Genomic DNA, 17331 nt, shown 5'->3' on the forward strand with positions numbered 1-17331 from the left:
AGTCCATGAAAGAAACTTTTAAATAGTTGAAGTTGTAAATTTGGAGATGCCTTGAAAGATTTCTCTGTCACCAGTAGCAGCTTTTACAGTGAGGAAGTTAAGGAGTAAATGTTGATTTTGAGATATCTCACGGTTTATTGTCTTTATAAGCCCAAATCCACCTTTTCTTTCCATATAATACTATATTTTCTAAGAAATCTGATATTAGACAAGATTTTATAACTGTTGGAAAGCTGAAAACAGTTCCATAAATGTCACTTATCATAGCAAAATTAAGTAACCCACATCTTATTTTGATGAAGTGAATTGATTTTTGTTACCCTTTCGATTTTCTATGTAGGATTTTATGGCTCAGTGCAGCAACTTTCCAATAAGAGAAGCAGAATGGCTGCCTGTTAGCCAAAAGGGACAGGTGCCTGAAATGACACTAATCTGATGGTCCCTTAGTACATAATGCTGCAGAGTGTAGAACCACTTTAGTATGCCGCCACATGTATTATTTTCTACTTACTTTAATTATAACATTACATGTGCCTTTCGTGCAATTAGGAGTTTTCGTGCAGGCTTTTTCTTTTCTTTTTTTTTTTAATCCTAGCATGACTTTCTATTTATTTAAGCTTGACTGAGAGGGAAAAAAAGAAATGCCTATTTATTTTTGAGTCAGTGATGCTTCTTCTGTCCCAACTCTACTGGAGAATAAGCTTCTTTTCTTCCCAGATTTTCTTTTCTCTTGACTTATAGAGCTATATTCTATTTGATATGCAAAATATTGATTGTGGGTGTTTGGCGTTATAGAATCAACCTGTAGGTGCGTAGTTTTTATTGTTTTTTAAAAACTCACTAAGAATAAACTTACGTTTTTGTGTAAGAACCCTTGAGTTTTGAGAGACAGTCAGTTGCATTTTATCAGATATTAGAAGGAAGAAATATTTCAGCAATATAGTGTTCCAAAGTGCTCAGCTATCCCTACCTAAGAGTGTTTTTCTAATATGCAGTATTTTAAGAGATGAAAATGTAATCATCTATATATAATGTGAGATAAAATTGCAAAGCAAATCATCAAATTTTGATTTATGTTTAATGAAACATAATAATTTGTAGTCACTTCTAAATGAATATAATCCAGTAATTTGCCAGATCTTTCTTTTTTCTTTTCTTCTCTTTCTTAATTTCTTTCTCTTTCTTTCTCTTTCTTTCTTTCTTTCCTTCCTCCCTCCCTCCCTTTCTTTTCTCTTTTCTTTCTTTCTTTCTTTCTTTCTTTCTTTCTTTCTTTCTTTCTTCACTCCCTCCCTTCCTCCCTCCCTCCTTTCTTTTCTTTCTTTCTTTCTTTCTTTCTTTCTTTCTTTCTTCATTTTAAACTAGCTTTTTGTATCATTTTACCAATAATAGTGGTCTGGTGAAAATTTTATACTTAGGCTCTCCTTGTATTCCACAGCCCATACTTTTGCCCTTATCAAAATTCTATTGTGTTATGTCTTCCTTATCAAATCAAAAGTCAGCTCTGGCTGATTTTTCACATGGATGTCTTCTCTATCCCTGACTTCCATGTGCTTCATGTTTTTACAGTACTGATTCTTTATTCTTTTCACTTCCTTGGCAATTTCTGATCTATCAGCAGTGAGATAAATCTTAGAAAGTATCTCTTAATTTTATTTTCCTGGTAAAAGTTGTAAGTGGCTCTTCCTTGCTTATCAGATAAAGTCTCCGAGGGAGACACTTAAAACGATCTGTAACCTGGCTCCAAACTCCTTGTATAATTTTAATTCTTCCAGATTTGAGTTTCTTAGCCTCCCTGAGTAAACCAGGCCCTTTTGCTCCCCCAGCCATTTTTCATATTGTTGGCTTCACACAGCACTTCTCTCATCTTTGCCGATGAAAATCCTGCCAGTTTTCAAAGCCCAGATATTTCTTCTTCAGCAAAACCTTTCCTAGTCTTTCCCAAGTAGAAATAATCTTGGGGTGCCTGCCTGGCTCAGTAAGTAGAGCATGCAACTCTAGTGTTGGGGTTGTGTGATCAAGCCCCACGTTAGGTATACTGATTACTTAAAAATAAAATCTTTAAAAAATAATAATAATCTTTTTTTCTGAAATTTTACAGTATTTTTCACTATTTTGATACTTTTTTTAAGTTGTGATGTATTTGATTTTATCTACAACTGTAGATTTCATCTACAAGTTTCTTATGAGTATAAGGGTTAAAAATGGTAATATTTGTACATTTTACAATTTCCAATATCCTTTTTTTAAGACCATTTCATTTAGTTCTACACCAGCCTTTTGAGGTAAATGTTTTTAGGTTCACATTTTACAAATAACCCTTCTAAAACTCAAAAAAGTTAAAATATTTGCTCAAGATCACATAGCTAGTTAGTGGCAGAGTTAGGGCTCCGACCTCAAAGTTCACACTTATTTTTCACCGTACCACAGAAATGCTTACCCTAGGAATAATAATGGTAACAGCAACAAGAATAATAATATGTAATTGCTAACTTTGGTTGAGTGCCACAGGCTAGGGAGTATGCTTTACATACAGAGTACAGGGCGTTTTGTAATTTTCTATAAAAAGCAGAGTATGTAACGAACCCTTTTACTGGTTACTTAGCTTTAACAATTAATAGCACTTTATCTAACTTGTTTTATCTATTCCCCCAACGCTTTTTTATGTTGTCTTGTCATGCATTATTCTTTTACATAATGCGTTTTTCTCATAGCCATCCCAGTATTTATTTCTAATATAACCACAGTTCTGTACACCTAACAAATTAATAATAATCCCTGAATATATTCTGATACCCTTTTTTCATTTTTCCACAGCTATCTCCAGACAGTCATTTTACACTTGGTTTATTCCAATCAGCATTTAAACAAAGGCTGGAAATTATATTTAGTCGACGTCCCTCCCAAGTCTCTTTGAAAAAGGAACGCAATACTCTCCTGTCCTCTTTACCCTGAGCAGGGTAACGAATTTTCACGAATGTAAACATTTTATTCAGAACTACACCAGTGTTGATAAACGTCTGAGGAAATACTGTCTAGAATAAATTTTGTTAAGCCAGTTTAAGTCCCTCATTAATTTGTACAACAGTGACCTCAAACCATATCCATTTTTTTCCAGGTTAGAAATAACGGCTTTCTTTTCTTGATTTTCATAGCCTTTGACTTTGAGATATTTATACATTATGAAAATCAGTAAGCGCATCTTTAGGGCCAACTAAGCAGAACTCTATGCATGTTGTTACTACATAACCCTATATAATCCTTTGTATCTTACTCCACCCGTTAATCATAGGCTTCTTGTGATCATGGACTTAGTTTTTCTCCTGGTAAAGTCATGTTTGTTGAATTATTTAATATTGAGATGCTGTGAATATTTTATTGCCAAAATTAAAGAATGTGTGAATTTTGCTAATTAATAATTTGAACTGAGCCCTAGCAGATTGCTACTGTGCAACATTAGAAACATAGCACGTTGCTATGCCAGCAGAATTGTCTGATATCTGTAAAGGGACTGAACAGTTTGTCCAGAAATCTTGTCTGTAGTCCCCAGCTGGTAGTGGCAGCAGGGAATTTGATAACTAAATGTGCTATGATTCTAGGAGCTCTAGCAGCCTGGGAGTCCCAAGGGTATGAAATACTTGGGTTTATCAAAGATAAGGACAGTCATCTTTATTTTAGATTGTATTATGTTGTGTCCCTTCTCCAACCCCTTGCTTCCTAATGAAGTTGTTTGTATTACGATCTGGAAATTCTTGACCATTCAGTGTTTCTTAGTGAATGTTCTTTTGCACTTATTTTGAATTTGCATGTTGTTCTTGCACACATATTGATTTTTCTTTTCCCTCCACAAGATTTGTCATGGTTGCTTTGGTCATACCTAATGACCAAACTACCTAAGAGTGTACCTTTGCCATTTATAGCAGCACAGTATTTCAAAGAGGAGTTGCAGGGATGTGGATTTCATCATTCCTGTTTGAAAAAGAAATTATGACTTTGACAGAAAGCTTTATAAGTAAGTGTGTTTTCAAGCCATGCAAACTCATAGTGCAGTTGAAATGTATGTCTTTCCGTCTGGCTTCTGGGTATGTTTATTGGCTCTGTTACGAAGAAGCCACTTGTGCACATGTTTAGGATTGTTTACTATTCAGTTTTAATAATTTTTTTCTGATTACCTAAGTAGTGCAGGTTCACTGAGAGAATTTGGAAAATAAATTTCCGGTGATTTATATAGCAGTAATCTCACATTTTACTATGCGATTACAGAATGTTAGAATAAAAGTGTTTAGGGATCAGCATGTCTAGGCCCTCTTTATTCAAATGAACAAATCTAGGCTCAGATGGTGGTAGAGACCTCCATCTGGAGAGAGATAAAGCAGAGATCATAATCCAGGTTTCTTAACTGCTAGTATATTAAGTATATTTTCGGGCAGAAGCAAAGAATTAGAAGGTTCAACATTTGATAGAACTTATAAGGTTTAAAAAAAGCAGCCACAATTTATTTCTCTCAATTTACTCTAGTATTAGTCTCTTTGTTATTTTTTTATTGCAGTTGGTATTTGTTAATGGCATTCATATAGTAGCTTTTTTAAAAAGGAAATTAGAACACTGTGCAGAAATTATCTGTAAATATTATACAAACTGGTCTAACTGTATGAATGTTATTAAAGAATTAGGGAGAACTGGAAGGAATGCCCTAAGTTGAGGGAAACACATGAGAGAAAGCGGAGCACTGGCAGTGGTAAACACTCGCTTGGAGTCGATTTTAAAAATTATTGCAGAAGGAAATATCGAACTTGACTTTCTCACTGTTCTCCCTCCTGAACCTTGGATTCTATACAGGGAGTTGCTGGACACATGTTTTAGTATATCATAACTGTGGAATGACTGATCTTGACTGATGTATGACATCAGGATATAAACTTTCATGTAAATCAGTTCAGTGAGGCTACCTCCTGACATTTTGTTTTGCAATATGGTGAAACAGAAAACAGCCCAATCTGTTGAATCAGAATGGATATGCCTTCAAATCCCATTGTGTGCCAGGTTCTTAACCACTTGAAATTTAAGTTTGCTTCTCTCCAAGCAGGTACATTATCTCCTGCTCACATGGGCTAGCATGAGGATTCAAGTGATTAAGCACCGAAAGGGTGTGTATGTATACAGCAGAGGGCTCCATAAATGTTAGTTTCCTCCTCTTTGTTTGCACAAAGGGAGCAGAAGCTTCCTGGAACAGCTTTCTACCTCCTTTTGCAAGAGCAAGTCGCATGACTTCCCTTTCCTTTCTTACTTTCTTCTTTCCTCAAATTTTAGTAGTTATTCCCTGCAGGTTATACGTGAGGTGAATGAGGTGTGTGAACTGGGGGACCGATCCTGGCCTCAGGGAGGGAGTTTTCCCTCCCAGGCACCAGACCTGTTGCTAAAGTACAGTGTGGTGAGTGCTGTAAGACAATGGCTTGGGAGCCCAAAGGAGGAGATTGTTCTGATGCTCAGAGAGAGAAAAGAATGGGCGAGTCAGGCAAAGCTTCCGAGAAGCGAGACATTTGATCAGAACACTAAAGAGTGAGTGGAAGAATTTGGATAGATGGGGGAAGGATGGGCTATTCTCAGAACGAACAACGTAAGCAAAGCTGTGGGAGCGCGAAGGTTCAGGAGACTGTTGGTTGATTAAGAAAACATTTGAGTGAGGTTTGCAGAGGGCTGCCAGCAGCTTTCAAGTTTACCTGCTACGACATATCCTTCAACATCTGGACTGGCCCAGGTCTCATCCCTGGATTCATTTTCTCTTACCTGCTCTCCATTCTGCTTTAGGTCTTTTCTCCTGCTCCACTCCTATCTCCCCCTCCCCCTTGATGGGATACAGATGGAGTTTCCAAAATTCTGTATGTTCTCCTTGTCCAGGAAGACAAGGCCTACAGCCTTTTCCTTTAAAGGATTTTACCGCTAATCTCTCTGAGGAAACAGGATAATTAAAATAAGAAACCTGAGGAATGTATAAGAATTCCAGAATCTTTCAAGTCCTTTAAGTCATGGTCCCTGATGTTTTCTCTCACAGAAACTGGAAGCATATTTACTTCCTATCCTTGGTTTGATTCGTGTCTGTGGGACGTAACATGTTCCCTGCTTCTCTTAACCCTGTAGTTGAAGGACCATCTGACTCCTACATCTGCGAAGGTCCTTCTCTCCAGGATATTACCACAAAGAACACAGTGAGATGGAACAGTAATGATACAAGAAAGTGCCATTCTCGTGAGACATTTTGTATTTTCTCAGACTTCTCATTCATTCCACAGCTTCCTTCTCCCTTTTTAAATTTTCAACTCACTAAATATTATCCCTAATATGAGTTAAATATGATGTAAAAACTGTTAACTTCATGCTAATTTCTATTAGAGAATACGCATTTTATATACAGAATAATGACAACTGAACATAAATACTCAGAGGCACAAGATGAAAATGGTAGCAGGTTTGTTTTAGCAGCTGCACGTTGTATAATGTTTTGTTTTTTACATTTCCCAGTGAGAAAAATGAGTGTGTGTAACTTTTATGATGGAAAAATAAGAGACTATTTATGTATTTATTCAATTAAAGTAATCCTGAGGATTTTGTGTTCTAGGCAAAAACTGATTGGAAAGCACAAATCGCTGTAACTGGTCCTTTCTGCTCCGCATATTTATAGAAATTCCTTTTGAGGTTATGCTTTTAGCATTTCCTCGAAGGAACCATCAGAGCTTTCAAAATGAAGTCAGAAATGACCTGATGAGATCTCTATTTTAGAAAAATAACTAAACAACTTGTGGGCTGGCCTGTTGTGAGTCCAGAGGAGGGAGACCAAAAGACTCCTGGCACAACGATGGGCCGCCCTTGAGTAGTGACAGTGAATTGGAGAGGAAGGAGCAGATATGGGAAGCAGGCACTTCAAAGTAAACAAATCCAAAATTAAACTGCCTTTTTTTAAAACTAGGCTTCCCTCCTCCTCCCAGCAAATCCACTTCTCCTCCCCTGTTTCATTTGTCAGTAGATGGCACCACCTTCCACCCTGTGGCCCCAGATAGAAACTGACTCCTCTGTCTCCTCATCTCCACATCCAGACCATCACCAGATCCCATTAGTTCTTTTCCCTAAATACCTCTTAAATCCATCCATTTCTTCTGCTCCTTAGTTTAAACCACCATCATCTCCTGCCTGGATTTTTTTAAGGCATTTCTGGGCTGCTTTCTTAGGCTTTCATTCTTTCTGTCTGCCAGATCATTCTACAGAGTGGTTTTCCAAAAATCAAAATCTGATCCTATTACTCCTCTACTCTACTTCTACTTTTGGGAAACAGCCCAAACTCTTTTAACTGGCTTCCAAGGCTTTGCCAGAGCTAGACCCTGCCTGCCATTCTTGTTTGATTTCTTACCATTCCCTTCCTCATTCCTGCTCTAGCCTTTGCCCTCTCTCAGACCTGTCCAGCACTCCAGCTCACAATTGCCCTCAAGTCTTTACACATACTCTTCTCTCCACCTGGAACACTCTTCCTCCTCCTCCTCCTCCTCCTCCTCCTCCTCCTCCTCCTCCTCCCCATTACCTCCTTAACTCCTTGACATCCCCACTCAACAGTATTATGTGGGGTGGGCCTGCCTGAGCCCTTTGCTAAAATCTTCAGGCATCTCGGATATCCCATAGCATAACACTTATTATAGGTGTACTCGTTATATTTGCTTAATTGTCTTTGCTTCTTACTAGATGGTAAGCTGTGAGTGTGACCATGGGCCATGGCTATTTTATTTACCATCATATCTTGCTCAGCTAGTACATTACCTGTAATGTTATGTGTTGAAATAGTTGACGTATTGGACAAGGGAGGGAGGGAAGATAGGAAATAAGGAAGAAAAGGAGAGAAAGGAGTGAGAAGAAAGAATAAAAACATTTTGCAGGTAGAGACTACACAGGTTGTAGTGACATTGAATGCGGTCATAGGAAAAAGTAGACTAGTCAAAAACGTTCCAAGGTTCGTTCACTGAGTAGCAGGGTACATGGTGATACTCTCTTATACTGGGATTAAAAAGAAAAAGGAGTGGGTTTTGGTGGCAGCATAATGAGTCCACTATGAACATCTGGTGCAGAAGTTCAGTTGACAGGGATAAGGGATCTCAGCTGGAGCTTCGGAAAGAGATTTGAGCCTATGATGACTCCAGTTATGGGAGTGGCTGAGATTGCCCAGGGAGAGTATATGGAGCAAGAAGATAGCTGAGCTAGAAGTTCTGAAGTTCTAAAGACCCTAATGTAAAGAAAAAGAGATCCCCGGTGGCAGCTGGGGATTTCATGTCACATCCCACATCTCTGGGACTTGTAAGCCCCTAAAACAGTATGTTGCTCCAGAGCAGTTTGAAAAACATGGCTGATTAGGTAACTTTGGAGGTGGGCAGGGAGCAGGAACTCCTGGCAGTAGCTTTCCATGATCTGTTTCTATCAGGAGATCCTTTGTATTTCTGACATTACAGTGCGTTTATGATACTTGCTTTCTCTAGATTCTTTGAAGTTAGCAGACTTGATATGCTAACAAACACATTTTACTCCTCTGAATGTATCTATTTAAAATTTTATGTTTGTTAGAACATGCCATTTAAAGCTTGCAGAGCTTTGTAGTATATGTGCAAACGTGAAAATATTTTCCTTCTCTTTGTTCCTGTGTTAGACTTGGAACTATCTGGGGAGAAATCCAGTTAGATATCAAAAAGATTCCTAGAAGATGAAATGATCCATTGTTCTTATGTCAGTGAATTTGTCAGTTTGACAGTCAGCTCTAATAACGTTGAATCTTTTGTAGGTGAAATGTGTAAATTGGATCATTGCAAAACTTGACCAGTTTTTACTAGTCTGGAACTCATCACAGTTTCCGATATTCACTATCTTTATTAACATGATCACAGTTCATATCTTACTGGGATTTTATACCCTTTTCCAGTACTTTCCAAATTCTTTGTATTCATTCATTGGACAAATGTTTATTGAATGCATTATTGTGTCAGGCTCTGTGCTGGCCTCTGGGCAAACCAGCAATAAATAGTCCTGGACCCTGCCCTCAGGACGTTTTCAGTTCACAGAACAGTGGATGAGAGAGACATTATAAACAAGTTGTCACCCATATAAATCCTACTTATGCTTAAGAAGGAAAAATAAAGGGTACTGTGGGAGGTGAGGAAGAGCCTAAGTTACTCTGGGAGGTAGGAGAAGCCTTTGTGAAGAAGGGAATTAAGATAATGAGTGTGAATGACTAAAATGGTGAATGATAGAAAAGCTCCCCAAGGAGAAGGATGTGCATGTGCAAGGCCCCTGAGGTAGGAAGAGCTTGGAATCTTTTAAGGACTGAAGGAAGCTGAGTGTGACTGGAACAGTGTTTGGGTGGAGAAGAGCGGACACTGGAGGCCTGGAGGAATGAGTGGAGGCTAGAGCATGTAGGACCTTACAGGCCACAGGAAGAATTTTCACACTTCCTCTAAATGTGGTGAGAAGCTACTGAGTGGGGTTGAGCAGAATGACATAATCTAATTTATCTGTTAAGAACATTACTCCAGCTGGCAGTGTGGAAAATACATTCAAAATAGCATGAATGAATGAATAGAATGAACAAATGAATAGAGTGAATGAATGAATGAATGTAGGGAGCTCAGTTGTGAGACTATTGCAGGTACATATTCTTGCTGCACAACGTCTGTGGATGAGCAGTGTTGGTGCCACTTGGAAGCATCTTAGAGATGCAGAGTCTCAGACCCCAGCCCAGACCTACCAAATCATTCTGCATCTTGTTAAGATCTGAGAGGTGATTCATTTGCTCATCAAAGCTTGAGAACCACTGTTCTAGACAAGATAAGATATTCCTTTGGTTTAAGATGATTCCAGAGAAATTTGACAGACTTAAGATCTATTTTGGAGATAGAAATGAGAGGAATAGTAATGAATTGAGAGGGAGTCAGAAGTACTGAGGATGACTGGGGTCACTGCCATAAACACCTGGGGAGATGTAGATATCATTAATTCATTAGACAGATTAGCTGAGTACCTACTTAGTGTGAGCACCATTCTAGACACTAGCAATACAGTAGTGTACAAGACAAGCTTCTTGAGCTAACATTTCCAGTCCGGGAGAAAGGTAACACACAAGCAAATAAATTGACGGAATGTTAAATGATGATAAATGCTTTGGAGAAAGATAGGGTTAGCTCTTGATTTTTCCTCCTGAAAAAGGTCTTCCTCCCCTAGTCTTTCCTATCCATTTGCTCAAGGAATTATCTAGAAGTAACCTTTGATCTTTCTTTTCCTTTACCCTCCCTTATCCAGTTCGTGAGCCAGTTTTGTCAGCTTTACTTGCAAAACAAGTTGAATCTGTCTTTCTCCACTTGTACCTCCCTAATCTAAGCCATCACTGTCTCTTGCCTGGATTCTGGAAGTAGCATTCCAACTGGTTCCCAGTTTCCATCCTTACCCCCTCCCTTATAATTCACTCTCCATACCTATGTATTAGTTCATGTCACTTCTCTGCTAAAAAATCTTGTAATGGGGGCTCCTAGGTGGTTCAGTCGGTTGGGCGTCCAACTTTGGCTCAGGTCATGATCTCACGGTTCATGAGTTCACGCCCCACGTCGGGCCCTGTGCTGACAACTCAGAGCCTGGAGCCTGCTTCGGATTCTGTGTCTCCCTGTCTCTCTGCCCTTCCCTGCTTATTCATTCATTCTCTCTCTCTCTCTCTCTCTCTCTCTCTCTCTCTCTCTCTCAAAAATAAATAAATAAATAAATAAATAAATATAAATATATATATAAATATGTAAATATATATATAAATATGTAAATATAAATATATAAATATACCTATATATACACCTATATATACACCTATATATACATATATATATATAAATGGCTCCCTATCGAATAGAATAAAATCCCACTTCTTCACCTTGACTTGTAAACTTGGTTGGTTAGACCCTACTTACTTTTATTTCTTTATCTTGTATATTCTTCTCTTGCCTACAACACTTGAACACATGGGCTGCTCCTCAGATATCCTAAGCTTATATGTACTTTAGGGGATCAGCTGTAGCAACTTTTCTCCTGGAATGCCCCTTCTGGAGTCTTGATAGCACTGGCTCCTCGTCATCTAGATCTCAGCTTAAAGTTACCTGAGAAAAGGTCTTCACTTCTAAATCAGTGTCAATAACCACCCAGTTAGTATTACCTCACCCTATCTTAACTGTGTGTAGAGAACATCACTGCTTGATAATTTTCTTTATTTTGTTAGTTGTCTAACTATATGTTGCTGGCTTTCTACCTACTTTTCTAATCTACCTTCCAATCCTTCTGTCTCCACACTTCTGAAATGGGAGTTCCAGAAGAGTGGAAACCTTATCTGTCTCGTTCACTGGTCTCTCTCCTGACATGTGCCAACACTCAGTAAATGTTTGTTTATATGTTGAGTGGATAAACAGTCAATCTCCTGGATACCAGTGTCTCCTCTTTCAGTATAGTTTGCATATTATTGCCATATTGTCCTTCTTTAAATTTTGATTTCAGGGGCGCCTGGGTGGCGCAGTCGGTTAAGCGTCCGACTTCAGCCAGGTCACGATCTCGCGGTCCGTGAGTTCGAGCCCCGCGTCAGGCTCTGGGCTGATGGCTCGGAGCCTGGAGCCTGTTTCCGATTCTGTGTCTCCCTCTCTCTCTGCCCCTCCCCCGTTCATGCTCTGTCTCTCTCTGTCCCAAAAATAAACGTTGAAAAAAAAATTAAAAAAAAAAATATATTGATTTCATTCTGTTTCCCTGAATTGAGGGTATACAATGGATCTTAATTGCTTGCTACTGTGTGTTTCTGTGTGTGCTTCATATCTCTGTCGTATTTATTAATTGGTAATCATTCCAGCCCTCTTAGTCTCTCTTGCATCTGTCATCTTATGACATATTTAGTGGGCCAAAGAGAAGAGAAAGATTCTAAGGTTATTAGAATCTATGTCATATAAGTTAGCAGTTATTTATGTACACTGGTGACTTGTCTTCTGTGCTCCCTGTGTATGTATCTTGCCTCCTTTTGAGAACTGTGAGGGACAACTTCTCATATTTTCTTTGCGAATTTGTTTATCTTAGAGGAACTGTCACAGTTCTTGGACTATGAGAATGCTCAATAAATACTCATTTGATTGATTTGAATTTCTATCCTCTGTGCTTGTAGAATGCCTTTCTTTACAAGATATTTGAGCGTGTAGCAGAAATACCAATGCCTGCTTCCTTCTATTGGGGTTCTGCTCTTACTGCTTAGCGCCATGCATTTTCCTGATCTGCCTAATGATTTCCTTAGGATGGACTCCTAGCAGTAGGGGAGGAGAAAATTCAAGGCCCCATTTCCCTAAATCAATTTCAAACTGAGAGAAATATAATCCGTAATGTTGGGACTAAAAGCATGAGCATCAGAATCAGACAGACCTGGATTTGAATCCTGGCTGTGTGACCACAAACATGTTGCTTGGCTTTTCTGAGACTTGGTGTCTTGATTTGTGAAGTTGGAATAATCAAAATACTTACCTCATAGAGCTGTTATGGTAATTAAATGAAAGAACACAGGTAAATACCTAGCATAGAGCTTGGCAGGGAGGGTATAAGAAATCAGTAAGTGTTATTTATCGCTATGACTACATATGACTATGGAATTTAGCTTTTTGACGACTTCTACTCTTCCCACACAACTCACTTGTTAAAAGAGTCACATTCCGTTAATAGAGTATTCCACCTCTAAGAGAAAACTTTAAAATGGGGAACTAGCATGGGAGTGGTTTCCATTTTTAACAGTCTGTCTTCTACAAAGGATGGCAACAACTCTCAGCATCAATAAGTGGTAAGGACATGAGGACATTCCTAACAAGAGCAGATATAGTTGAAACTTTTTTTTTTAAGAGAGAAAGAGTGCATAAGAGCTGAGAAGAAGGGAAGGAGAGAGAGAATCTTAAGCAGGTTCCATGCTCAGCACAGAGCGCCACGTGAGGATCCATCTCATGACCCTGAGATCATGATGTGAACTGAAATCAATAATTGGACGCTCAACGGACTGAGCCATCTAGGTGCCCCTAGTTGAGACTTATTAATAAACCTTGGTTATAATTTAGGTTTCGAAGGTTTTAAAGGACTGAAAGAGGGATAAAAGGAGAAAAATAAATGAGTGATTAACACCGAAGTACGGTGTTGTATTCATCTGTCTTTAAAAACCATACACTTCTGAAGAACCACTGGCAAAATCGTTGTTTTTATACTTAGTTTATTGCCTTTGATGCCATTCTTCAAATTTGAAATAATTAATATTGTACTATAACATCTATATTTAAGTGTAAGACTGTAGAACAGAAAAAACAAGCTGTAGAAGGCTAAAAGTTATTATGAAGTTCCTTTTAAATAAAAAGAATGCGTTTAGTGTATTTTATGTAAATTAACCTAGTGTACTTAGAAGTAACTTTTTTAAAAACCTTTCTGTCAGAAGTTGTGCTGTATTTGTTTGCTGTATGTAAACATATATATATGTATATATGTATGTTTTCATTAACAATAAGCTGAAACAGTACAACTTTGAGAAAGTACATTTGGCAAAAGATTCTTCTGGTTTGTTTTACCTCCACAAAAGTCTCTTTTTGTTTAACGCTCCTTGTGTAATTACAGGGTGTAGGAAAGAACAAGATTGTTGACAGATTCCTTCACCTGCTCAACAGACCTCGAGAATACATTCAGCTGCACAGGTAAGAGTGTAAGACCCACAACCTCTTGAGATGTAGTTTAATTATTTATTTTTCTCCCAGTACAATTTAAAAATACTTTTTTAAAAGCCCATTTTATAAGCCAGTTTTATTTCTGTTCCTCCTGTCCTTATCTTTCTCCTCCTTAAAAGGCAATAAAACATGGCAAAATTTATTTTTAAAGTGACTAATGCTTTATAAACATGAATAAATAGATATTTTGTGGACAGAGAGTGATGAACATTACATTCTAGGAGCAGATTTCATCAACATAAAGGCCCTTAAATTGGAATAAAAATATTAGAGGCTAAGCCCATTCACTAACAGGAAGCTAAAATAGCTCACAAGGAGAAACAATATACTATATGATCTCAGGAATGAGGTAAGAAACCAAAAATATAGAATAAGTTATTAGTCTCCTTGCCTTCCTTATAAACACTTTGTGGATTATTTAGTTTTGTGTGGTCAGAATGCTGGTTCAGGGATAGCTTTTAATCAAATAGATTTTCTTGACATGAATTGTTTTTACCTGTATCAGCCAACCTGCTCTAAATCTTTCTAAAATAAAAGTAAGTAGCAGATCCACCAAAACAGAGACAGAGACAAAGAGATGGGAAAGAGAGAGAGAGAAAAATAGAGAAATCAAGGAATATACCAAGTAATAAGCAGGTTAAAACTAGATTTAATTGTTATTTTAATCCCAAGAGATAAAACATATTGTGTAGTGGGTGTTACTCAGTTACTCACTTAAGCATCTGACTCTTGATTCATGCTCAGGTCATGATCTCACAATTCATGAGATCAAGTCCCGCATTGCGCTCTGCACTGACAGTGTGGAGCCTGCTTGGAATTCTCTTTCTCCTTCTCTCTTTGCCCCTTCCCCACTCACATTCTCACTCTCTCAAAATAAACAAACATTTAAAAATATGTATGTATTGTGTAGTGGAAAAAACATTGGACTGAGTTGCAAGAATTAGTTTCTCATTTGAGTCCTTCCATTAAATAATATGTTCTTGGGAGAAAAATGTAAGAAAAAAGAAAGCAGAATTAATGAGTCATGAAAGAAAGAGAAGAGAACCAAAGTAAAGCTGAGAGATAGTAAAAAACAAAAAACAAAATCTCCCTCATGGGATTTATACCTCCGGCTATTATGGAGATGGAGTAAGTGGTACCAGATTAGTCCTACCATAGTAAAGAATTATAAAACTGCACAAGACTCACAAATACTGGGAAACTTACAACTACCTGGGATCTGTGAGCTAAACAAGTACCAGAGGTCCCACATGATTAGGAGCCTCCATTAAACACTCCTGGCATTCGGAAGATATTCTATAGAGTGTGTGCTTTAGAAGTAGAACCAGTCTATCTGTAAAATAAAAGTTGCTTTATGCTCATCCTTAATAAGTTTAACTGGGTGTTGTATGGAAACCAATTTGACAATAAATTTCATATTAAAAAATAAAATAAATAAAAACGAAAAAAAAAAGCCTTGAGAAAACAAGGATGCTTGCTATTTAGCAGTATTTTTGGACGTTTTTCTCATGCACAGTGACTTTAAAAATTAAAGGGATGGATGCTAGGGGGGAAATGTCTTTAAAAGATCAGTCTAATTCACAAGTACATTAACTGCCTAGCCAAACAAACTTCACATGAAATGAAGGAAGACTGTAAAATCCATTTAACAATATATAGCATCCATAATGTCAAGCATTCAATAGAAAATTACTAGACATACAAAGAAGCAGGAAAATTGGTCAGTAGAAATAAAACCCAAAATGACAGATTGTGGAATTAGCAGACAAGGACTATAAAACAATTGCCATAAATATATTCAGGCATTTAAAGGAGAAAAAATGAGTATAATGAGGGAATAATTAGGAATTCTCAATATAGAAATGGCAACTGTAAAAAAAGCAGTCTCACATATGAGCAATCGGAGTCTCAAAAGAAAGGAGAAAGAATGAGTCAGAACAATATTTGAAGACATAATGGTGGAAAAATTCCCAAATTTGATGGAAAGCATAAAATCACCAATCCAGGAAACTCAGCGACTTTCAAGTAGGATAAACAGGAGACCTCAACAAAGTACACTATATTTAAATTGTTGAAAATTGGAAGACAAAAATCTTTAAAACTGCCAGAGAGGAAAAAAGACATATTACAGGGGAAAAAACATATTACAGAAGGAAAATGATAAAAATGACTGCTGATTTTTCATATGTAGTAAATACAAACCACAATTCAGTGAAAAGATTATTTTCAAAGTGCCAAAAGAAGAAAAAAAAGTGAGACGTGAGTGTCAAATAGTGTGTTTGGAAAAAAAATCTTTAAAAATAGATATTTTTGGATAAACAAGAGCTGAGGGTATTTTTTCAACAGCAGACCTGCATAATATAAATAAATTACAGCGCAGCATTTTCCATGAACATAGATACAAAAATCTGTAAAGAGTATTAAAAAATCAACTTCCAGAATATATAAAAAGGATAATACATCGTAATCAAGTGAGTTTTATCCCAGGATTGTAAGGTTGACTTAACATTTGAAAATCAAACAATGTGACTCATTCAATCTATAGCATAAGGGAAAAGCTATGTGATCATCTCAATCATTGCAAAAAAAAAAAAAAGTATTTGGTAAGATTTAATACCCATTCATGATAAAATGTTTTAACACATTACAAATAGCAGGAAACTTCCTCAACTTAAGAAGAGACATTTATGAAAAACTTGCAGCTAACTTATATTTAATGGTGAAAAGCTAAATGCTCTCTTTCTATAATGGGGGAAAAAACAGAGATATTCACTATTCAGCATTATGCTGCAGGCCCTAATCAGTGCAATAAGACAAGAAAAAACTAAAGCTAAAATACATATTTAAATGAAAGAAGTAAATTGTCTTTATTTAAAGATGACATGATTGTATATATAGAAAATTCTAGGAAATCTACAAAAAAAAAAAAGCCATCAGAATAAGTGAGTTGAGAAAGATCACAGGATACTAGGTCAATGTGGAGCATCAGTTTTATTTTTATATAATAGCAATGGACAAAGAAAAGTAATTTTTAAATATTATTTATAATAGGATAAAAACATAAAATACATAGTAATAAATTTAACAAAATATGTGCAAATTTTAATTTGCTGATTTTAATAGGGCATAGCAAGGCCATCTCAATCCCTTAACTTGCATAGGTCACCTGCATAGTTTTGGAAAATTTCTAGCCTATTCCTTCATCTTCTCATGGTTCTTCTTTCTATGAATAATAACTTATATAAACCTAGGAATTTCAACTCACCTTTTTTAGGAATTTACTATGTCAAGATTATAGAACTATGTGTTTTAGAGGGTTTAGAAAGGAATAAGAAACATGATTTCTATCTTTAAAGAGCTATAATACTGTCCTTGTTTATAGTTATTTCAATATTTTATGTTTCCCTGAATCTGAAGAACTACCTTTTCCCCTCATCTTTAAGCTTTAAAACAAGTTTTTCTTCCTACATGGACAAAGTTTGAAGAAAATAATGAAAGAATCAAAGTTTGACTAGTTTGCTAGTTCTCACCTGAATAACTTTTGTTTATAACA

The 17331-nt window shown here is 36.9% G+C and overlaps 1 protein-coding gene across 4 annotated transcripts in view; it reads left to right on the forward strand.

Annotated features, from left to right (window-relative positions):
• Positions 1–17331, forward strand: part of VWA8 (von Willebrand factor A domain containing 8) — a 368120-nt gene that overhangs the window by 173712 nt on the left and 177077 nt on the right. For all 4 annotated transcript variants that reach the window (XM_045053513.1, XM_045053514.1, XM_045053516.1 and 1 more), the window contains exon 21: positions 13672–13748. In XM_045053513.1, the coding sequence (XP_044909448.1) occupies positions 13672–13748 (77 nt within the window). The remainder of the gene's footprint in view (positions 1–13671; positions 13749–17331) is intronic.

The sequence above is a fragment of the Felis catus genome, chromosome A1, assembly GCF_018350175.1.
Source record: "Felis catus isolate Fca126 chromosome A1, F.catus_Fca126_mat1.0, whole genome shotgun sequence".
NCBI classification, from domain to species: domain Eukaryota; kingdom Metazoa; phylum Chordata; class Mammalia; order Carnivora; family Felidae; genus Felis; species Felis catus.